Here is a 23,389-nt window from a genome sequence, read left to right on the forward strand (position 1 = left end):
GATGAGATAATTGTATTTCCCTGAAGGTTAGTGATATTTACCAATTCCCAATGGTTATCTGTATGACTATTGGCCATTTGCTTGTCTTAGTCAGTCAAGTGTTTGAGTTCTTGTTTGGCCCTTATTATTCAGAGGGACTCAGTGATGCTGAAAGTCACTTCTCAGTAGGTCTCTGGTTGTCAGGTATTCACAGAGCAGAAACACCATCTGCACAGAGAGGAAAGTGTGACAAGGAGACGGTGTCATGGACCGTTAACAGCTGGATGAAGCCGATAGACTTGAGACTCACCCGGGCATGGTGGTGCATTTCTGCAACCCCAGAAATCAGGAGAGAGGCTGGGGCATCACAAGTGTGAGGCCAGCCTGAGTTACATGATGAGACCCCCATCTCAAAACAATGACAAAAAGAAGTATTTGTTTGTTTATTATTTATCCTGGGGATTAAATCTAGGGCCTCACACAGCAAGGTAGTCACTTTACCACTGACCTACATCCCCAGCAAAATACATTTGATAATGCAATGATAACTCCCCCCCCCCATTTTTGGAGATTGAGTGCTTTAACCACTTAAATACTTCTGTAGCTCTTAAAAATATTAAAAAGATGAAAAGAATAAAAGGACTTGAGAGATCTAAGAGTGTAGTTACTGTTAGGTTCTCAGCCCACTGGCATCTGAACAACCCAATAAATGACATGGTAACTCCAGAAGGTGTTTCTTGTTTCCTTCACAAACTGTTTTATTTTCTCCTTAGCACACATGGCTATTTGGTATGTCACATTTTACACACGTGTGGGTAGGTACTTACCTTTGTGCATCTCTTCGCTCTCACTGGAAGGTAAATGTATAAGACCAGGGACCCTTTGTTTCATATTCCCACTGCTGTACCCCAAGTACTCAAGACGTCTTCCAGAAATATCCTCGGAAAAAGGAAGACCCCCGCATGCTGTCACATGGTGACGAATGGTATCAGTTGTCCCTTGCAAACACAGCGGCGTCTGCTTCTTGTTTTCAGACGGCGCAGTTTAACTGGGATCCAGAGACGGTGGGCCTTATCCACGGATCTTTCTTCTGGGGTTATATCGTGACACAGATTCCCGGTGGCTTCATTTCAAACAAGTTTGCTGCTAACCGGTAAGAATAGCGGGCATGATGAGTACTGCCTAGGCTATAACGGGGCCTTGTGCCTCTATTAAGTAAGTCTATGTGCTTGTTCTCAGAGTAGGGGTGCAGGGTGGGGAGCAGGAGCCATGAAGGCAGATACAGTTCAGAGACACTGATCCCAAATGGCATTAGTTTTTTTGTTGGCTTGCCCCCACCCCCCAATGTAATTTACCTTCTAGCTCACTAAGTGATTATGTGTAAGAAGAATAATTATTTGTGAGTCAGGGGAAGCGTTCTTGATCCCTCACTGGCTCAGTGAATTACCTCTACTGAACCACTTCCTACTCTTTTCTGGGGGAGTTTCCTCATCTGAGAAATGAAACAGTAGATTAAGTTGTGTTTTGGAGCAGTGGCGGTCTGTCCGTCCATCCGTCCGTCCGTCCATCAGTCTGTGTGTTTATGTTAACGTCACCAGCACAGCAGGGGTGCTGTCCTGTGAGCACTGAGGACTTGCCTTTACACCACAAGATGCTCATGACGTTCTAAATGCTACAGCAGTGGTATGGGGTGCAGTCCCTCCAGAACAGAGTGAACTGTCTATAAAGGAAGTGAGGTCTCTATCCCTACATGGTTTCGATGAGAAGAGTGTGTCCATCGCGGGGAGATGCCATAGACAGAATCATGGTCCAGAAAAAGAGTGGACCAAATATCCAGGTCTTTCCAGTATATTTGTCATGAGACATTGCATAAGTCATCTTCATGAAGTATATCAAATTTTGCAAGGCAGTTTCTTTTCAGTCTCTGAAATCACAATTTACATGGTTGTGAAATCAGGATAGTGCTTTCCAATGGGAGTTTTATTTGAAAAAGAGAAGAACAGAAGAGAATATAACTAAAGAATAGGAAGACAATAAAGCATTTAAATATGTTGTCTATGAGAGTTAAGTATTGGTTTCCAAAACTGGTCTCATTTACACGAATGTATGAATGTAACTATATCCTGGGCTGTAATATGATTGATATATATGTATATTTATCACATATGTGGTGTGTGTGTGTGTGTGTGTGTGTGTGTGTGTGTGTGTGTGTGTTAAGGTGGAGAGAGTAAGTAGCTGTCAGGAAATACGGAGTGAGACAAGTTCAGCTCAGTCACAGGTCTCCAGCTGTTTCCTGGATTGTGAGTATCCTCTTCTGGTCCATGGAGAGCACAGTGGGAAGCAGGAGGCAAAGCCCCAAACACACAGAAGTCACAAATAGGAAGGGTCACTTGGATGTAACCGGGTTGGATGTAGGTCTACATGAAATTTACCTTGGCACAGTCATCCTGTGGCCTTCTAGGACCTCATGCAAGTCGGGCATCCCTGTGCCACAAATGGTCCATGGACTGGAAGTTGAGAATCAAAGCGGCCCAGGGACCAGCTGGGGACATAGCAGATTGTAGTATACTGTCTATTTCTCAGAATTAATTTCTCTTAATTTCCTTCATGATCGTTCATGCACCTCTAAGCTGTTTTCTGATGTTTGACGGAAGTGCTGCATCCACCGTCATCCTGTCCAATAATACAGCGCTTTGGTCCCCAGGGTCTTTGGAGCCGCCATCTTCCTGACATCAACTCTGAACATATTCATCCCTTCTGCAGCCAGGGTACATTACGGCTGTGTCATGGGTGTGAGGATTTTGCAGGGCCTGGTGGAGGTAGGAGACCCATTTTCTTTACTGTTTTCAGCCTTGCCAGAGAAAGCATGGTATTTTAGAATTTTTCAGTTCTTGAAGAAAACCCCCTTTTTCTCAGTTTTTCAGGTTCTCTCTAGGACTCCCTTTTTGCATCTTTGAAACCACAGGTTGGGTGTGCTGGTTACATTTTGACATAAAACATTACATATAGGATATATGTCGACCAGTGATAATTAAGAATGTAGTCGGGCTCTGTGGTGCAGGCCTGTAATCTCAGTTGCTGAAGGGGCTGGGGCAGGAGGATCTCAAGTTTCAAGCTTTCCCGGGGAACTTAGGGAGGCCCTGTTGCAAAATAAATCTTAAAAGTAGCTAAAGGTGTATTAGTGATAGAACACTTGTCTAGCATGTGCAAAGCCTCGTGCTCAGTTCCCGGTTATCCTCTATAAGAAGAAAAGGCAGAAACATTTAGAGTTTGTTGAGTCTCCAATACCACTTTAGTCCTGTTGGAAGGATATATGCTGTACCTTGATAACTACTGATGTGGCAGAAAGAATATGACATTCAGGGCTGGAGAGATGGCTCAGAGGTTAAGAACACTGGCTGTTCTTCCAGAGGTCCTGAGTTCAATTCCCAGCACCCACATGGTGGCTCACAACCATCTGTAATGAGATCTGGTGCCCTCTTCTGGCCTGTAGGAATACATGCAAACAGAACACTGTATACATAATAAATAAATAAATCTTATAAAAAAAGAATATTACATTCATAATTGCGAAGACCAAGGCTAAAACCTGGTCTTAAGGCATCTGAACCTCAGATTCTGTGCCCAGAAATGAGGAGACGAGCTGGCCAACTGTGGAAGTCACTTCCTACACTCATATTCTTTAATAATATGAAATACAGGTATGACATCTCTCTGACTTTCCACCACACTAATATTTGAACTATATTTTTGAATGTCCGGATTGGTGTTATGAGTCAAATTTAGTTAAATTTAAAAAGAATTTAACAAATTAAAATCTGTCTGGGGGTCAGTAACGCAGCACCACAGATAATAGGCATTTATTTCTCATGGTTCTGGAGCATGGGAAGTCCCAGCTCTGTGTTGCCAGCACATTCAGTGACTGATGAGGGCCTGATGCCTGGGTCACAGACTGATAGTCATCTCTGTGTTCTCACATCACAGGGAGGGTAAAAGTGCTGCCAGGGTCTCTCCTGTAAGGGCACTAATGCTACTCACGAGGCCTCCACCTTGTGCCCGTGTTATTCCCAATGCCCATATTCAAACACAACCACGCTGGAGATTAGATTTCAGCATAAACACTTACTTGGCAATGTACACACATTGCATTTTTATATTGTACCTTGTGTGAAGCAGCAGCATTTGCATCTTAAACACAGAAAGGAATTGGAATAAAACTCAATCATCCCATGTTTAATCTTTCTGCCAGGGTGTGACCTACCCAGCCTGCCACGGGATGTGGAGTAAGTGGGCGCCTCCCCTGGAGAGAAGCCGATTGGCCACAACTTCCTTTTGTGGTAAGCGTGTTAGAATCGTAAGTTGGTTTAGGAGGGGCTTTTTGGCTGCATGTAACTGAGAAGTCTGCACAGAATCTTCAAAAGAACCTATTTTCCCCACACGACAGAATGCCTAAGGTGGATACTGCTGGTGCTGGGTCTAAAGCTCACTGAGCTGTCCCAGGTCCTGGAATGTTCCCTCCCTGGGACCCATGCGGTAGAAGGAGAGAACCAATGTCCATAGGTTGGTCCTCTGACCTCCACCCTGTGCCATGGCTTATGTATGCCGCTCCTATGCCCAAAAAATAAATAGATAAGAATATAATAAAATATTTTAAAGTGGAAGAGATGGGATTACCAAGTTCTGAACCCACGTTCATAATGAAGCAAAAATACCATGTCTTATTCGAGGTTGCAAAGATCCTCAGTCATGGAGCTGAGCTGAGACCGCTTGGTTCACAATATGGAACTTTCCTTACTACCCATAACTGTCATGTACACATTGTCACCAAGAGACTTAGTTGTGGGCATTGTATTCCAGATAAAAGATGAAGTGGAGTCCATTCATCTTACCTGAAAGCAGACCAGAGGTCCCTAAGTATTGACATGACTTCAACTCTTGGGTCTCCGAACTTTGTATCACCAAGGTTCTCTTCTAAGCATGGCTGAGAGAAGTCAGTGTCCTGTCGGGTTTATCTCAGTACTGACCAGCGAGAGAAACGAGAGCCACCAGCACAGTTATAAAATGCATTTATTTTTATAGAGGAAGGGGCCCAGGAAGGCAAAAGTACCTTAGTCCACAGAAGTTACAATATGATCAGGCAGTTAGAATTAGAATTTAGGTATGTATGACTTTTTTTTTTTCTACAGACAGACCATTATTGTTGCATTATAGGGCAGTTATGAAAATAAGTAAGTTTTTCCAAAACCAGTTTCAGCCTTAAAAAGAATCATTTACTATGAAAAAAGCTACCGTTATAATTATTATGTTTAGAATACATTTTATTTAAGTGTTCTTAGGAAGTGTTTTGTAAACATTTTTTGTTTACTTTTACTTCTAATTAATTTCTGACCCTTTTGAAAAGGAGTTAAAATATATTATTGTATACATGTTTTGCCTGCACATGTCCGTGTACCACATGCGTTCCCAGGGCCTGAGGGGGCCAAAGAGGGGCACCGGATCCCCTGGAACTGGAGTTACTGAAGACTGTTAGCAGCCATGCGTGTGCTGTGGGAACCGAATGAACCTGGGTCCTCTGCAAGGGAAGAGAGTCCTTTTAACCGCTGAGCGATCTAGCTCTCTAGCCCTTGGTTTTTTTGACTCTTAACTACTGGTTTTTATTTTTTGTATGCGTGTATGTGTGTAGGTGGTGGCGGCGGCGGCGGTGGTTGAGGTGGTGGTGGTGGTGTGTGTGTGTACGCATGCGTGCATGAGTGCGCATGAGCATATGCTATGGTACATGTGCATAAGTCTCTAAGTCTTCCCTTCCCCCCCGTCCCGCCCCCGAAACCTGGTATCAGTCCTCACCTTCCACCTTGGATGGTCTCTTGTTTTGTTACTGCGCATGCCAGGCTAGCAGGACTTCAGGCTTCCAGCCTCTGCCTTCCATCTTGGTGCCGGAACCCTGAGATTACAGGCGCTCACCACCATGCCAGTTCTACAAAGGTTTGGGCGTGGGGTGGGGTTGAATTCCGATCCTCACGCTTGTGCAGCAAGTACTTTGCCCTCTGCGTCATCTCTCCAGTCCTGCTCCATTTTTTGAGGCAGAATTTCACAGTCCCTTCGGACCTTGAATTCTTGATCCTTCTGCGTCCGTCTGCAGAGAGCTGGGATCCCATGGTGCATCACCAAGCCCTGCTCCCTGGTTCTTATTCTAAAAGGATACAAAACATCCCACCCTCCCGCTGACCTGGGGTTCATTTTCAACCATCGAGTGAAGATTGGGTCACTGAATGCCAATTACTGCTACAGTCTGGGTAACCTATTGGATTTTAGGTTTTTCACCAAGGGGACTAAAGCCCTTTTCTTTGTGGAGCTGGTTTGTGAAATGTCTGAATTCCCACTTCACCGCCTCTGTGAGCCGTTATTTTATCAGCATGACCCCACATATCCGATTTTTTTATTCATAATTAAAGACTTCTTAAAGCTGTTCATTTTGTTTCTCTTTAAGCCTCCTTAGCATTTCCTTGCGTAGTTCAGCTGGCTTTTTCAGTTATGAGGATGGTTTGGTACATAAGCAGCTGGTCAAATTGTCTGTGGGAATGTGATCTGCGGAGGGTTTTTTGAGACAGGGTTGGGCTGTGTAGCCCAGGCCAGCCTTCCAGCCTCCAACTCATAACCCTCCTGCCTCTGCCTTCCTAGGGATGTGATTACAAGGTCTGCACCACCACACCCAGCAATCTGATTTGTTTTTCAAATTATTTATTTATCTGTTATTTATTTTTATTTGTGTGTGTGTGTGTGTGTGTGTGTGTGTGCGCGCGCGTGCGCGCGCATATGTGTATATACACATGCCAGGGCATATGTAGATGTTCTCTTCTACTATGTGGGGTTGAACTCAGGTCCTTAGGCTTGGTGGCAGGGGCCTTAACCCGTCCTGTCTACTCAGTTCTTTCAAGCTATCATGTCTTTCCTAGGATAAGCTGATTTGAACTTCTTTACCAAGGGGAGAAGCCAACCTTCCTCTCTATTAATATGAGTGTCCTTATTTTTCTTTTGAAAATGATTTATGATATGTATATGGATGTTTTGTCTGTGCATATGTTTATATGCCGTGTGCATGCCTGGCACCTATGGAGGCCAGACGGTGGCAATGGATTACCTGAGACTGGACTTAGAGATGGCTGTGAGCTGCCATGCAGGTATTAGAAATTGAACCAGGGTTCTCTGGAAGAGTAGCCAATACACTTAACCTCTGCTCCATCTCTAGTCCCATTAATTCTCTTTTTTATTGTCTCCTTATCTCCTTTCAATCATCTTTGTTGCCATAAACTATCCCCCGGGAGTTTGGTGGGAGAGAGCGTCCGTGCCCCTGTTTTGTGTCTAGTTTGAAAGAGTGCTTGGCTGAGAGGTCTACTTGTCTATCCTCTTGATGGCCAGCGTGTATCCCCACCCTACAAAAGTTGCAACCAACCCCGGAAGATGGAAGACTGCCCACACGCTGTGGGTGGTGTGACCCTTGGCCTCATTTTCCATGACAATTGATTGGCAAGACCTTTCATTTTGATTTGCCAGCAAAATGAGTGTGACTAGTAGCCGCTCCCCATTCTCGGAGCGGCTTTATAGCCTTCAAAGGGCTGATTCAAAAATGGTTCGACTCAAGGAAAGGCTACCTGGTCAAGGTCGCAGGCCTAATTATGTTTCCCAGCTGGGGCGTGGCTTTCTTTCAGAGAACAGTTGAGGGGAAATGTCATTAAAAAATAAACTTAGGTCTGAGGTCAATCCATTCTTAGTCTTAAAAGATACTGGAGTTGGAAGAGACTAGAAAACGTGAGGTCACAGCCCATTGTTTTAGCGTTGAGGAAACTGGGGGAGAGAGGTGAAATTAATGTGGCTAGTGAGAACCGAACTCAGGATTCCCTCCCCCTCCTGCACGTCTCCGCTCTTCTCCATGGCACACCACTCCCTGAGGGCTTCATCTGCCCTCACGGGAGTAGGTGGGTGCTGATGTCCACTCTGCTCTCTAGGGTAGCCCCAGGGCTGGAGAGCCCACTGGGAACAAGCCCAAGGGGCTGTAAGTGAGGGGTAGATGACAGTGGAGCTGTGACTGAAGAGGACGGAGAGTCTGATAGACAGGGAAGGCAGTCTGGGTCAGTTATAGTCTTTCCAATGAAAGAATGCTTCTTTTCTTTTTTTGTTTTTTTTTTGAGACAGGGTTTCTCTGTGTAGTTTTGGTGCCTGTCCTGGAGCTCACTCTGTAGACCAGGCTGGCCTCGAACACACAGAGATCCGCCTGCCTCTGCCTCCCAAGTGCTGGGATTAAAGGCGTGCGCCACCACCGCCCGGCTGAAAGAATGCTTCTTACAGTGGAGGATTGTTGGCATTTGATGGTGAAGGAGGCAGGATTGGAAAACCACAGAGGCAGGATGGTGGTGGCGCAGGCCTTTAATCCCACCCCAGGGGAGGCAGAGGCAGGTGGATCTCTATGAGTCTGAGGTCAGCCTGATCTACAGGTGAGTTCCAGGACAACCAGGGCTACACAGGGAAACCCTGTCTCAAAAAAAGAAAAAAAAAAAAAAAAGGAAAGAAAGAAAAAAAAAAGGAAAATAAAAACCACAGAGTAAGGCCTTCTCTGGGTTTTTACACCCCTGTCATCAAAGACAACTCACATTTCCTCAGCCCTATAAAATGGGGGATAATATTTGTGTCTCCCTCATCAGTTTGGAAGAAGCTGAATAAAAATTACAGGTTCAGGATGCTTGGCCCACTACTTAGCATACAGCATGCACGGTAGCTGCTCATTATTTCTGACTCTTTCTGTGCCAAGGACAACTTTGGATCATGCAAACTTCACCCTAATACTCCCTGGGGCAGAAGACCACTCTGCATACACACATACACACACACACACACACACACACACACACACACACACACACACCACGCATACATGCACACACACCGTGCACACAGAGTGAAAGAAACAAACAGAGAAAGACAGAGAGAGAGAGAAAGAAAGGAAGCAGAGAGATTTCTTTGCTATTGTATGCTCTGGAATGTTTGCTTTATTGCTGTGAAGAATTCTGAGGTTTAAAATCAATGTGCCTTAGGGCTGGGGTTGTAGCTCACTTGAGAGAAAACTTTCTAGTTTGCAGGAAGACCTGGGTTATGATCCCAGTACCACCTGGGGACAGATGTGGTGACACAGCCCATAAACCCAGTACGTGGTAGGTGGAGGCAGGAAGATCAATAGTTCAAAGCCATACATAATGAGTTCAAGGCCAACCTAGGCTACCTAATAGCCTGTCTCAAAACATGTGCTTTGTTATTCTGTACATAATAAAAGCAGTGGCAGTTGGTGTCAATGAGACCATTTCCATTTACAGAGCATCCTGACACCACAGTGTAGATAACACCCCCAAGAGGCGGAGACATCATTCCTATCTTATCTTTGAAGGAGTCTTTCTACTTCCTCAGATCTGGAAGTCACATTCCAGGTCCCAGGCTGCCCTGTCTTAGATCAGGCCCAGCTTAGGCAGGTGTGATATTTTCCCATTTCCCTGGAGCATGACCCACTTCCTAAAGATCTTGCTTGGTGTTGGATTTGGGAAGTGAACTTTCCTTTCGTGCTACTCACTTTTCTTAAGGAAAAGCGTCTTGTTCATGGCCTGGAATGGGGGTGGGAAGATTTCAGAGAGGAACTCTTTTACTGAGAGTTTGCAGGGTTCTGGTTTCCCTAGCAATGTCCAGGGAGACCAGATGACCGCTTCTAGTCCTCACAGCAAGACAGACCTCCTCACACAAGCATACAAAGTTCAGAATTCACAAAACAAGAAATGTCAAAGGACAAAAACCACTGAAGCCTACGTTTAAAGATCTCAGTTGGCTTTCTTCTCTTTTCTAGAATCATCAGCAGTTCAGCCCATGAGACAGAATGATTGTTGCAAAGGGGACAAGCAGGAGAGGTTGGTTCATGGGCACAGAAGGGATGACATGGGGCAGGAACTAAGAACAAGAAGCAGATTGACCATTTCAGTGATTTTCCGTGCATGACCGCAGGGCAGACCGGGGACAACAGAGAAGTAACCAGTTAGCATCAGGTGACCCTTTTAATGTGAGGATCAAGGCAGAGATACTCAGAAGTCTGTTGTCACACCCGTGGAAACTAGTCTGTCACTTTTCCTGGTTTCTTAAAACAAAAATCTGATAAATAGTTTGGCTTTGCCTTGGTGATGTAAAGCCCTGGAGCTAGTGACTCCATTTCGATTTTTAGTCTGGTCTGTTGGGGCCAGTGTAAGAATCCACATCATCTAAAACACAAGTCTTCTGTAATTTTTATTCAACAGAAATGACCTTTAAAATGTACCCATTTAGGAAGTGGATGGAGAGAAAAGTTGTCCTGGCAGCCTAGAATCTTCCTGTGTGTGTGTGTGTGTGTGTGTGTGTGTGTGTGTGTGTGTGTGTGTGTGTTCTTTTATTTTTGAAAAGGCTATGAAAACATCTAGGTGGGGTCCTGGGAGCTCTGAAAGCAGGCTCCATATTCTTGTTCTTTCTGTCTTTAACACCCAACACTGTGCCTGGCTGTATTAATTTTTTATTTAATTTTGTTAATTTATACATTTTTAAATTTATTAATTTTCTTATCCTTTTCTCATCTCTGGATTGTTTGCTCATGGCATTCTCAACCGTGGTGGCCAAGCAAACTTCGTCTAATCCTTGGATGTGTCTCTCAGTGAAGTTACAAAGAGCATCCTGAAGACTTTCCTCTCCTGGACACTCTGTTTTAAGGCCCGCTTGGGGGCTGGGGTATAGCTCCGTCGCAGAGATGGGGCCTTAGTCTCCTGTACACTAACAACAGCTGTAACGTTCCCTGGGAGCCCCTGACTGTTGTCATGGAGCCGTCTGACGCGGCCTTCACCACACACGCTCTGCCTGGGCTAACCAGGCTTGTGTGATGACTGGTCAGTGTCCCTCAATCTTCTCTGCTTCCAGGTTCCTACGCTGGGGCAGTGGTGGCCATGCCCCTTGCGGGAGTATTGGTGCAGTACATTGGCTGGGCCTCTGTCTTTTACATTTACGGTGAGTGATTTGGTTTCCTGGGGTGACACAGATAGATATATTTTACTATATTAGGGTATACGGTTAAGGGTTTGCTCTGTGAAAATGGAAATACAAAGAGAAGTTCATTATACAATTGGGAAGCTTGCTTGTGATCAATTTAATAGTTACATTAAACTTGGCATTTAAAACAAGCAGAATGGTGCCTTCCTTTGAGTCCCAATCAAACAAGATAAAAACCACCAAGATGCTTCTGAGTGAACACACATTATCAGAACAATGAACCACTATAGGGATGGGAGCCAATGAGGCCGCGCCACTGAGCCTTTTGTTTTTTATCTGCAGGTATGTTCGGGATTATTTGGTACATATTTTGGCTGCTGCAGGCTTATGAGTGCCCAGCAGCTCACCCGACGATATCCAACGCGGAAAAGACGTACATAGAGACAAGTATAGGCGAAGGCGCCCACTTGGCCAGTCCGAGTGTAAGTAAGGATGGAAGGTGAAGTCCGCGCTCTCCCCGACATGTGCTTCTCTCCATGATTGTGCTACCTTCTGGGGCGGGGCGGGGCAGGGCGGGGCGGGGAGGTCCCTGCAAACACTAGCCGACAGAGGAATGATCCACAAAAGGCAAGAAGGAAATCCAGTTCAGCTCTCTGAACCAGCCATTGCTACTTCCAACTTCTAGAGTCTGACACTGGGCAGTTTGTTTTAGACCTATTTAAGTACAGTACAATTTTGGAAAAAAGTTTCCTGGTAACAATTATCTTAATACAACGTGTACAATAAAGCTTAAGGTATGACTAGACGGGAACTCTTTTGCAAAGTACATGTGACCTCTATCATGAAGATGGGTTCTATGGCTTAAGGGACTCGGATCTGGTGTGGTCTCAGTCATACAGATAGTGTAGAGGTCACCGGGATATAAAGGACCTGTGACCTCTTCCATAAGGATGGGTTCTATTGACTGAGAAGCAATGCTCAAGATAAAGGTCTAGGGAGGGAGGGTCTGTGATAAGCATAGTAGTCTGGGAGATTTGGGTGATGCCTGTCCCTATAGATAGCACCGATCACCAGGTTATTAATCACATCCACTCCCAGCCTTCTGGGTGGAAAACAGGTATGCACATCCTTTCTGTTGAAGAAACAAGCTGGTGTTCCTAACATTCTTGGTTTTCCCTGTGTTTATCTGTGAACACAAGGACCTCAGTGCTCTCTCTGTACACCTTCTTACAGAACTAAGATGTCACCGTCTTCACTCACAAGCTCATGGTCTTTTTTTCACTCCCTAGAAATTCAACACACCATGGAAGAGGTTCTTCACATCCTTGCCTGTCTACGCGATCATTGTGGCCAACTTCTGCAGAAGCTGGACCTTCTATTTGCTCTTAATAAGTCAGCCTGCTTACTTTGAAGAGGTCTTTGGGTTTGCAATCAGTAAGGTAAACATATAGATGCTTCCAATGCTCTTGAACTTGAACTGTCTCGATCCGATCGAGAATAACTTTACATGATAAAATAATTAAAATGGCTATCATTCACAAAGTTCTGCGACACGTAGCATCCCAGAGGTCAGACAATAGTCTGACTATTTAATTTCTTTTTAGTAGGGATCAAAGATGTATTAATCTGTGTTTAATGACGATGCCTCTAAACTAAGGGTGCTTCTGAAGCTAATGCAAACACTGAATATTAGTTCAAAGGTAAAAGTATTTAATGGCGTGGGTTTTTCTCTTCCTGAACTACTCCTGGGCTAGCGAGATGGCTCAGCAGGTAAAGGTGCTTATGGTCAAGTCTAATTACTTGTGTTTGGTCCCCAAGGACTCAGGTGGTAGAAAGAATGAATCAATTCCTGGAAGTTGTCCTCTGACCTCAGTAATGTGTGCTATGACCGGACCTCTTTCCCCCAAATAAATAAATGCAATAAGTAAGCTGCTAATTGGGTAGCAGAAGGAACATTGAGGCTAATGTTTCAGACCAGTCCCTTTTTTCATAATGGTAAACGTAGCAGTAACGGTTGCTTGGGATAGTTTAGAAAGAAGCTCCTTCAATGTCTCCAGCCATAGTCATTAGGTCGCCTGTGTTTCAGGGAGGTTTTGATAGTGAAACAATATCATCATCATGGAACAATAGAGCTTCCTTTCGTCAAGAGAAAGAGCTGTAGCCAGGCATAGGTAGATGCCTAACTAGCTCAGGTGCTATCAAGCAGAGACTGGAAGATCCAGCAGAGTCGTGTGATGGTCGATACCAAGTATGTTTTTCCTCCACTAGGCCTTGTTCTAGATAGGGGGGCCTTGTGATGAGTAAGACTTGTCTCTGGCTCTACGGAGCTTCCAGTTGGGTGGGAAGACAGTTGGTCCGTACACAGAATCATCACCCCATTCGTTCTTACTGATTCTGAAGTTCAGTCCTCCTGAGATCCCACATTAGATGGTTAAAGTTGGTAATGGCTGTGGGGCCGTGTAGTGGGGGTGAGCAGGGACTTGTGAAGATCTCTCAGAAGAATTTAAGTTGGGTCTTCATTTCCTTTCCTTCTAGGTGGGTCTCTTGTCAGCTGTCCCACACATGGTGATGACCATTGTGGTGCCTATCGGGGGACAACTGGCGGATTATTTAAGAAGCAGGAAGATTTTGACCACAACTGCTGTCAGGAAGATCATGAATTGTGGAGGTACTGTGCCGAGGGGCTCAAGTGGTTTCTGGAGACTTAGAGCAAACAGAATTGCAGAGCCAGCTTTAGAGGCAGCCCGTTGTCTCCCATCTAAGTACTAACTCAACTCAAGCCCGCTTAGCTTCTGAGATTGGACTCCATCAGGCTCAGTCAGGCTGAGCCTAGACGTTGTAATGGATCTTGAAGACATCTGAGTCCATCTCCTTGTAGATAGTTGAGTGTTGTCTGCCATATCCCTGAAATGTTGCCATGTGGCCATGTAGCCAGTACAATCTGGGGTTAGGACAGTGGCTTAGTTAGTGGCTGATGGATCAGGACACACTTAAAACCCAAGAAACACTTCTTCCTTCTATTCTGAAGCCAAAGTAATATAACTTCTGGTTATGTATCTGCTTGCTATTTATCTTTTCCACACATCCTTCCACTTATTATTTGCCTACATAGTTTACTTCCTCCTCTTCCTCCTCCTCTTCTTCAACTTATGTGTACATATATGTTTGGGTAAAATACAGAGGATATCACATAAAAAGTCAACGAAACTAGTCACGAGCCTCTACAATGTTTATAACGATTCACTTTTCAACCTCTCCATTTTTTTCTGAGCTCCTCTAGTTTGCTTTTTGAGTGTGCACTCTCGAACACTTTCAGTGCTATGCACTAACCTAGGTAGAAGTTTTCTTAATAGAGGAAGCAGTGGGTCAAGGGTCATGGCAGTAGAATTGAGCCAGAGGGATGCAGCTACAGGCTGAGCATCATGAGCAGACTCCATAAGCCAGCAGAGGCAGGAACAGATTCACCCCTCAAGTCTTCACAATGAACACAGCTTTGCTGACAGCTTGCTTTTATCTCAGAATGGCCCACTTAGGACTCCTGACTGACACAAATGTATGATAATATGTGTTGTCTTGAGTTGTTAGCCTTATGGTCATTTTTTACATCAGCAAGTGGAAGCTGTGAAAATAGCAGGTATCTCACTCCTCTGTCTCATTCCATACCAGTTCACCGTCGTCCTGGACAGATGTGAACATATCTGGTGTCTGTGATGTTGTTCTCTAACATCCTCTTCACTGTCAGTCCTGCTCACATTCTCTTTTTACCCCACTAGTCTCTACCAGTCATCAAGAGTTTAGATATGAATGACCCCAAAGGATGATGTGTTGAAGATCTGGTCCTCAGCTTGCAGCACCATTGAGAAGTGATTGGATCATGAAGCATGAGTAGGCCAATCTACAGATGAATAAATGATATTTTCTTCTTCTTCTGAGTATAGTATTCCTTTCAGTGTTTTCTGAAATGTTGACATGATTGTCCTGTTGCTATGTTTGTGTTTACCTTGGTATCTTCAGATTTTTCCATCAACTAAAAAGAGCTTTGCTAGATATAGTAAGCTTGGTTGGAAGTTACTTTCAGGGCTTGGAACATCATCTGATGCTCTCCTGAGTTTTAGGTTTGATGGCAAGAAATCTAATGTTCTGATATGCTTCCATTTGTAGGCAAGTTGACATTTCCTTTATGGTTTTTAATATCATTTCTTTGCTTTGTAGTTTTAACATCTGCCTCTGACATGATGTGGATAGGTTTTTTTCTGGCCATATCTGTTTGAGGGTCTAGATACTTCTTGTGTTTGGATGCTTACTTTTCCTCTAGATTTGGGAACCATTCTGCTATAAATTTATCAAATACATTTTTCATTCTTTTTTTTTTTAACTTTATCTCAACTACTCCCTTTACCTTGTGGGTCCTTAGGTTCAGTCTCTTGAATGTGTCTTAGAATTCTTGAGGATTTTGATTATGCTTATTTAGTTTTGTTTCCTTACATGTGTCTGATGTCTTGACCCTGTCCTCTGTCTCTGACATTTTTTTTCTTATGCTTGGTCATGTTTGTTGATGATGTTTCTCATTGTGTTTCATTTGGCCAACTAATTCATTTCCAGCATTTCTGTTTGGTTTTTCTTCAGAATCTCAATTTTCTTTCTGAAAATGCCTCCCATGTCTTAAAATACGCCTTCCAAATTGCCAATAATCCACGTTGGTAACTTTTAAATCTAGGTCCTGAGTGTATTTTCTTGCTTCATAATCTGCTTATTTCATTCTCCCCTCTCTCTATATAAATAATTTTGTTTTAAAATTACTTTTGGACAATTTCATACATATGTATAATTTGATCAAGTTCATCCTAATTCTCTCTTTTATTCATGTCTTACTTCTCAGAAATTCTCCTTCTTACTAACATGTCCCTTTCCTTCTTTTATGTCTTTTTTAAATTTTCCACAGAGTGTAATTATGGTTGCTTACATGCATATGGGTGTGAGTTATTCACTGGACCATGCATAACTTACCAGCAGCCATACTCTTGAAGAAAAACAACTCCCCCTCTCCCAGAAGTCATTAATTGCCAATAGCTTTTCAGCTAGGAGTTCCCCTCCCCCATCTACATTGGAATGTTGACTGGCTTGACCTTGAGTAGATACTTTGCAAGTAGCTTCAGCTGTTCCTGCTTTATGAATGCAATAGTCACAAGTCTTTTTTTTTTTTTTTTTTGGTGCCCCTTTTTTCTGTGATGTTCTTTGAGCCTTGTGTTGGAGTGGGTGGGGAGTGATCTGCTGAAAAAAAAAAAAAAGCCTTTCTGACAAAAATCAGCACTAGTCTATGGGTATAAGCATGAAAGAATGCAGTCCCATAAAATGTCCATTTAGCAAAGCAGCAGCAATAGGCCCTTCCCCAAGGCCTATGACCTCCTAAGTGAAGTGCTTTGACCAGATTTACAGAATCAGACATAACTTTCCTCCTATGGAGAGGCCTCATATCCAGTCAGGGAGTGGTTTGTTACCTCCATAACACCCATGCCACTTTGCACCAATGGGTACATGTTATGTGGCAGGCCTTATTGTATCGTGTAGGGTCCACTGTTGGATAAGACCATTGATGGTTTTTCCCCACAGGCCCAGTATACGATTCTGTATTTTTATCCCCTTATCTTTCCTTGGCACCAATTAATTGTGATTTGTTCAGTGCCTATTACTTGCTAGCTTGGTTCTGTGTTAAGAGTGTAGTTCTAGGATGGGGAGGTGGCTTAGTGGCTAAAGTTCTTACCACAGAAGTGTGAGGAGCAGCATTCAGGTCCCTGTCACTCACACAGAAGATAGCTGGGCAGGCATGTCTGCTTGGCAGAGGATCCCTGAGGCAAGCTGGCAAGCTAGAGTAACTGAACTGTGGGCGCTGTGTCCAGTGAGACAGCCTGCCTCAGGAAGTGGAGAGTGATCTAGGAATATACCTGTGTCAGCCTCTGGACTCCACAAGCCTGTGCACATGTGTGTACTCACAGACATGTGAACACACATAGACGTGTATGCATACCATGCGCAAGTCATACACACACATGCCAAAAAGTGTACAGTTTTGTAAGCTGGTTGTTGTGAAACACACCTATAAATCCTAGCACTCAGGAGTTGGAGGCAGAAGAGCATCAGGTCAGCCTAGGCTACACAGCAAGACCTTGTCGCAAAAAGCCAAGGATTAGGGCTGTAACACAGTGGTGAGTGTCCACCTAGACTGTCTAGCATGCGTAAAAATGTATAATTTTGTAGGAGAGGTAAAATGCAAATTAAAAATGTATAAGGTATTAATGATACGTTCTAGAAAATAAGAGCAAAGGAAGAGGAGAAAGAGGAGGAAGACGGCTTGACTGGTTGAGCTGAGGATGCTGTGGGCTGGGAAGCAGCTGGAGGGCTGTGTTGCGCCTGCGCGGAAGGCCGCTTCAGGATAGGCTGGGGAGCAGAGGTGAGGCTGGGGAGCAGAGAGGTGAGGCTGGGGATCAGAGGTGAGGCTGGCGGACAGGGAACTAGAGGAGCAAGAAGGGCTGTTACCAGACTGTCCTGGTGATGTGGAGCCCTGGCAAACACAGAGTCCCACTGAGCACGTGGTTTAGGAAGACGTCAAAGAGGGAAGGCCACCAATCGGGTGACAGGTGATAGAGCCTGCAATTAAGACAAAGGCGGAGATGGAGAAAGCAGAGGAAGATTTGATAGTAACTTCGGAGGCTGAGTACACATAATTGTATGTGAAAACTGAGGATTAAAGAGCACCTACGGTGGTTCTGACGCTTCTGGTTCTTCTCTCTCTCTCTCTCTCTCTCTCTCTCTCTCTCTCTCTCTCTCTCTCTCTCTCTCTCTCTCTCTCTCTCCTTCTCTCTCTCTTTGGTTTTTCGAGACACGGTTTCTCTGTGTAGCTTTGCGCCTTTCCTGGAACTCACTTGGTAGCCCAGGCTGGCCTCGAACTCACAGAGATCCGCCTGGCTCTGCCTCCTGAGTGCTGGGATTAAAGGCGTGCGCCACCACCACCGCTGCCCGGCTGGTTCTGATGCTTCTGCTTGGCTGTCTGGCAACCACGTGTGCACCCAAGTGCTACTTCAGCGTCTTGCGCCCCCAACTTCCTGTCCTTTTCCAGCGTTCCTTTAGGCTGTGTGGTCAGCTCTGCTTTTTTAATACGAGGAGTTGAAGAGATTCCATAACTAGTCCAAGGGTCCACGAGTCACGGTTTGGAGGCAGAGTCTGAAGTCAGGCTTTCTGACTCCATCGTCGACGAGGCCCTAAACAGGGCTAGGCTGGAGACTAATCAGAGAAGGGGAGGAAGACGTGGGAGGGGTGGTTTGCCTTGGGGTCTTAGGCGTGACAGCAAGAGGAGCAGACACTCGGTTTGCCACATTGCCCTGGAAGTTTTCCAGACTGAAGCCTCCACTCCAATCACTCCCACCCTTTGTGTACTGCACGGGGTATTAATGTCATCTCTGTCTGCCATTAGATGAGCAGGCTCTCTCCCTCTCTCCCTCTCTCCCTCCCTCCCTCCCTCCCTTCCCTCCCTCCCCCTCCCTCCCTTCCCTCCCTCCCTCCCTCCCTCCCTCCCTCTCTCTCTCTCTCTCTCTCTCTCTCTCTCTCTCTCTCTCCCTCCCCTCTCTCTGAAGGGAATACATGTCTTTATAATTATCTCATCTCTTTTTTCTTACGCTGGAATCACTGATTCTGATGAAAAGAACAGGAAGTATGTCCCCCTACTCTACTCTCTGTGCAAGTGTCTCACACTTCTTCCGAGGCCTGAAGCCTCGGTGAACTAGCGAAATGGACGTTTTGACTTGGGCTTCACTAGCACCAAGGCAGCCCTTTGTTTATTTATTTACTTACTCCTCCCCTTCCCTACTAGAGATGGAGCCCAGAGTCCTGTGCATGGCAGGTGAGCGTTCTACCCTTGGGCTATCAGCAGCCTGCTTTCTCCTCTTCTCTTCTCTTCCCCTCCTCTTCTCTTCTCTTCCCTCCCTTTTCTCTCCTCTGCTCTTCCTTTCCTCCTTCCCTCCCCCTCCTTCCTTCCTTCCTTCCTTCCTTCCTTCCTTCCTTCCTTCCTTCCTTCCTTCCTTCCTTCCAAGATAGGGTCTTACCATGTAGCCTGGGCTGGCCTGGCATTCACTCTGTAGACAAGGCTGGTCTTGAACTCACAGAGCTCTATCTGCCTCTGCCTTCTAAATACTGAAATCTGCTTCATCCCATTTTTTTTTTAATTGAAACAGGGTCTCACTATTTGATAAACTGACTTTAAATTCATGATATAGCCCAGGCTATCCTTAATCTGTGATCATTCTAACTTGGCCTCAGTCTTCAGGCCTGAGCCACCATACCTGACTAAGGACCTTTTATTTCAGATGATTATTATAGTTTTTAGAAGAAAATATTAAAGGAATGTTGTCATGTTATTTTTATGGAGAAAACCATAACTTACATAGACAAAAGGGGTCACTGGCTGTATATACAGCATTCAGACCAGCATGAGCAACCGCCCAAAGATTAACTACTCACATCTCTCATCCTGGGACCATCATTGAACCTACTGGGACCATTTGTTGTTCAGGGTTCACCAGGATAAGGTAGAAAGTTCACAGAACACCTAGGCAATGGCATGGTCACACAATCATGAACACTGGGGAATATCGTAGATACTGAGCTGGAATGTATGCACTTAAAGACTCAGGTTCACGAAATTTGGGTTAGGTTCACGCGCTCAGTCAACAGCTCGGCAGACTGACAGACACACGATGGTTCTTCTGTTTCTGTTGCAGGCTTCGGCATGGAGGCGACCCTACTTCTGGTGGTTGGCTTTTCCCACACCAAAGGAGTGGCTATCTCCTTCCTGGTGCTCGCTGTAGGATTTAGTGGCTTTGCTATTTCAGGTAAAACATGCCCTGGGTTTCTGAATTGAGTGTGTTGATTCACTAAGTCTTAGGAGGAAGGAAGACAAGGAAATTGTAGCACCTTTATTTAGCAGCCGAGGGATTCCTAAGGAACAGGGCCACAGTTTCATCAAGTGGGAAGGCATAAGATCCACCAAGGATGTGGTCGGAGCCCATTCTAGCGGGGATTGTCCCTACTAACTCTATCAGGGGAAAATTGTAAGTGCAGCTGATTTCCCTGGGGTATAAGCAGAGCCAGGCATGTATCCCAGGCTAGCCCCAGTCCACTCTACCTGACAGACTCACTTCCCATTAAAGGATTGGTAATTTTAGTTCAAATGGCCAGGCCATTTGACATGTGGTCACAAGCATTGGGAGCATTTAGGGCAATTTCTATAGTTTTCAATGAGCTTCTGTCTTCTTCATTGCTTTAATTTTCCAAACAAGAATGTGCAGATCTGAGGTGGGGTGGAAATCCTTCAGAACAAGTAGGAATAATAATAAAAATAATGATCTTGTGGGCTTAGTGTGATCAAGCATGGGTTCGATGCTGAGAATGCTCAAAACCCTCTACCAGCCGTTCTCACAACTACCCTAGGGGGTTTTGATGTTATTAGTATTTTCATTTGACAGGAGCAGACAGTTTACTGTATGGAGAAGATAGTGTGCAAAGTACCATCCTTACAGACTCCAGAAAATCCCTATGCTGAGGCCAATGAGAATGTAAAATCTGGTTATCTGTTTCTATAATTGCATCTGCCCCACAACATTTTCAAGCAAATGATGATAGCGGCATTTAACTGAATTTTTCATTATTTTACTGAATAATAATAATAATAATAATAATAATAATAATAATAATGGTTCTTCCCATTGTCACACAGTTAGTGGCAGACACAGACCTGCCTGTCCCCAAGTCCTTCTTTATACCTGGCTACCTTAACTATCAAACAGAATGGAAATACACCAGCACAGGAAAATATTGAATCTGTTTCCCAAACTACCCGAAGACAGAGAATTGAAGTATCTATCAAAATAAACAGAGCTTATTAGTAGGTATATTAGGGAAAAAAGAAAGAGCTGGAAGCCAAGAATTTGGGTTTGGAAGTACACAGAACTGGGTCTGAGATATTTCTTGACTTCTCTTTGTGTATAAATAACTTGCTGAAATTTTAAGATTCTGATCTGGAGACTGGAGGCTGGCGACACAGTGGTAGGTTGTTGGGAGGGCACCCGAGGTCTTTCTTTCCTTCTCTCACACTAATGACCACGTCACGGTTCTCATCAGCACTGGGGACATTGCAATGAACAATTCCAATGTTTTGCCCTCATAGAATTTATGTTCTAGGGAAAACAAGTTACTCAAAGGTCTTATCACAATGTTGGACGAGGAGCGAAGTTTTAGGTACTTACTGTTATCATTGTTCAATTACTCTGCATAGTGTGAGCTCAGTACTTCCCAAACGTTCACATACAGAGAAGGTACCCAGGGCCTAACAGAATACAGTTTCTGAATAATAAAGGTCCAGTGTGGGGCCCCTGAGAGTCTGCCTTCCCAACAAGCTCTGCAGAGCGATTCCGATTCACATCCACACTTTTTTTTTTCCTTTCGGTTTTTATGGAGGACCACAGGGCTTTGTACATTCTAGGCAAGTCCTCTGTCACCGAGTGACACCCCCAGTTTTTCTGGGTAGCTCAGCCGGATGTTGGACTTCCTATGCAGCTCACGCTAACCTTGAACTCTGGCTCCTCCTTCCTCTGCCTCCCAGTACCAGAATTACAAGCGTGCACCATCATTCCCGGTGGCAGTCCACACGCTGAATAGCAAGAAGACAGCAATCCAGATGTGTTCCTAGCAGGATGGGGAGGAAAAGCTTTCCTTGATGAGTCTACCATATAAGAGAGGTTCATATCCTCTCCTCAGAGATACGAAAGCCTCCAAGTTTGTATTGCTTCTTTTCTTCAGAAGCAATTTTTGCCAGTTAATTCTCAAGCAGAGGTTAAAATAAAGCAAGTCACAAATCCATTCTTCCAACCACAGCAGCTGCCTTCAAGCATTTATCCCATGTTGGACACTTTTTTACCCCTTTAAAAGTTTTTTTCTTTTTTTGAGATTATAATCTAATCGCAACATTTCCCCTTTCCCCTTCCCTTTCTCTAGAGCAGTGGTTCTCAGCCTTCTTAATGCTGTGACCCTTTAATACAGTTCTTTGTGGTGTGGTGACCTCTAACCATAAAATTTCCATTGCCACTTCATAACTGTAATTTTGCTACTGTTATTAATTGTAATGTAAATATTGCCAAAGGGTTCGAGACCCACAGGTTGAGAACCATTGCTCTAAATCCTTCCACATACAACTCCCCACTCTCTTTAAAATTCATGGCCTAATTTTTAAACTAACTCTTACTGTGTTCATATATATATATATTCCTATATAGTATAACTGTTCAGTCCATCTAATGCTACCTGTATGTATGTTTTCATGGCTGACTGTTTGGTATTAGATAACCAACTGATATGCTCTTCCCTAGGGAAGGCCACGTCTCCTATTTCCAGTCTTCCTCAGTTACCTCCCTTCCAGACTGCCTGTAATATTTTCATGTGCTACAAAAATCTATCAATGTCTCAGTTTCTCAGTGATTTTTTCTCATCCAAACACCAGCACTGTGTAGATAGAAGCCTAAACGGCTTTCCTCAAATTCTCTTTAGCTGGATGCAAATGTGCCGGCTGGCTTTGTATCCGAACAGAATGCTCAACAATCACACTAACTGGCTCTTATCTCTAGTTTCTTTTCTAATAAAGTATTAATTACATTCCAACCACAGCAAGATTAACCAATATTGCAGCTGTTCTGTGTTCCAGTTGTCTGGTACTTTGAGCTGAACAAGAAGATGTATTTATTACAGAACACATTTTAAAAAATTTCTCCTTGAATATAAGTAGAGAAAAATTACCCAGATTAGATGACAATTTTCTTTTAAATCTGTTTTCAGGTGTTTTTTTTTTTTTTCCCCCCCACAGAACAGAGAATTAAAAACCAAACCACCCATCAGTCGTGAATGGGTGAAGGGCTGGTGGGGCCCTACCCTTTGCCCCTCAACTCTTAGCTGTCCTGATAGACTCTGGGAGGGTGGGAAGCGTTGTTTTCTGTTGTACATTCACCGCTGAGCCCAGCAGGCTTCAGTAGACAGCTCCAAACCTGTGTTCAGACAGACAGCCTGTTTAAACTCAGCAGGTCACAGAACGAAACAGACAGGAATGTGAGAAAGAGGTTTGTAGAGGAGTGCGGGGGGGGGGGGGGAGGGGTAGCTGCAGGTGAGATTCCTATAGGCCAGACACTTCGAGAGTGCAGGGAAGAACGTGGTCAACAGGACAGATGGCTGCCTAGACCTCACATCCACGCATGTTGCTAGAGGTGGCTTATGCCTGTGATTGCCATTTCTCGGGAGGCTGAGGCGAGAAGATAGCTTAACTCCGTGAGTTTAAGAC

General features: G+C 44.5%; 1 protein-coding gene across 1 annotated transcript in view; it reads left to right on the forward strand.

The window, feature by feature from the left end:
• Slc17a8 (solute carrier family 17 member 8) overlaps window positions 1–23,389 on the forward strand; it is a 45,255-nt gene that overhangs the window by 16,732 nt on the left and 5,134 nt on the right. Inside the window, exons 3-10 of the mRNA XM_028880314.2 lie at window positions 1,014–1,132; window positions 2,684–2,798; window positions 4,229–4,316; window positions 10,948–11,034; window positions 11,359–11,498; window positions 12,306–12,455; window positions 13,552–13,684; window positions 19,788–19,898. Coding sequence (XP_028736147.1) covers window positions 1,014–1,132; window positions 2,684–2,798; window positions 4,229–4,316; window positions 10,948–11,034; window positions 11,359–11,498; window positions 12,306–12,455; window positions 13,552–13,684; window positions 19,788–19,898 — 943 coding nt within the window. The remainder of the gene's footprint in view (window positions 1–1,013; window positions 1,133–2,683; window positions 2,799–4,228; window positions 4,317–10,947; window positions 11,035–11,358; window positions 11,499–12,305; window positions 12,456–13,551; window positions 13,685–19,787; window positions 19,899–23,389) is intronic.

Source organism: Peromyscus leucopus, chromosome 18 (assembly GCF_004664715.2).
Source record: "Peromyscus leucopus breed LL Stock chromosome 18, UCI_PerLeu_2.1, whole genome shotgun sequence".
NCBI lineage: Eukaryota > Metazoa > Chordata > Mammalia > Rodentia > Cricetidae > Peromyscus > Peromyscus leucopus.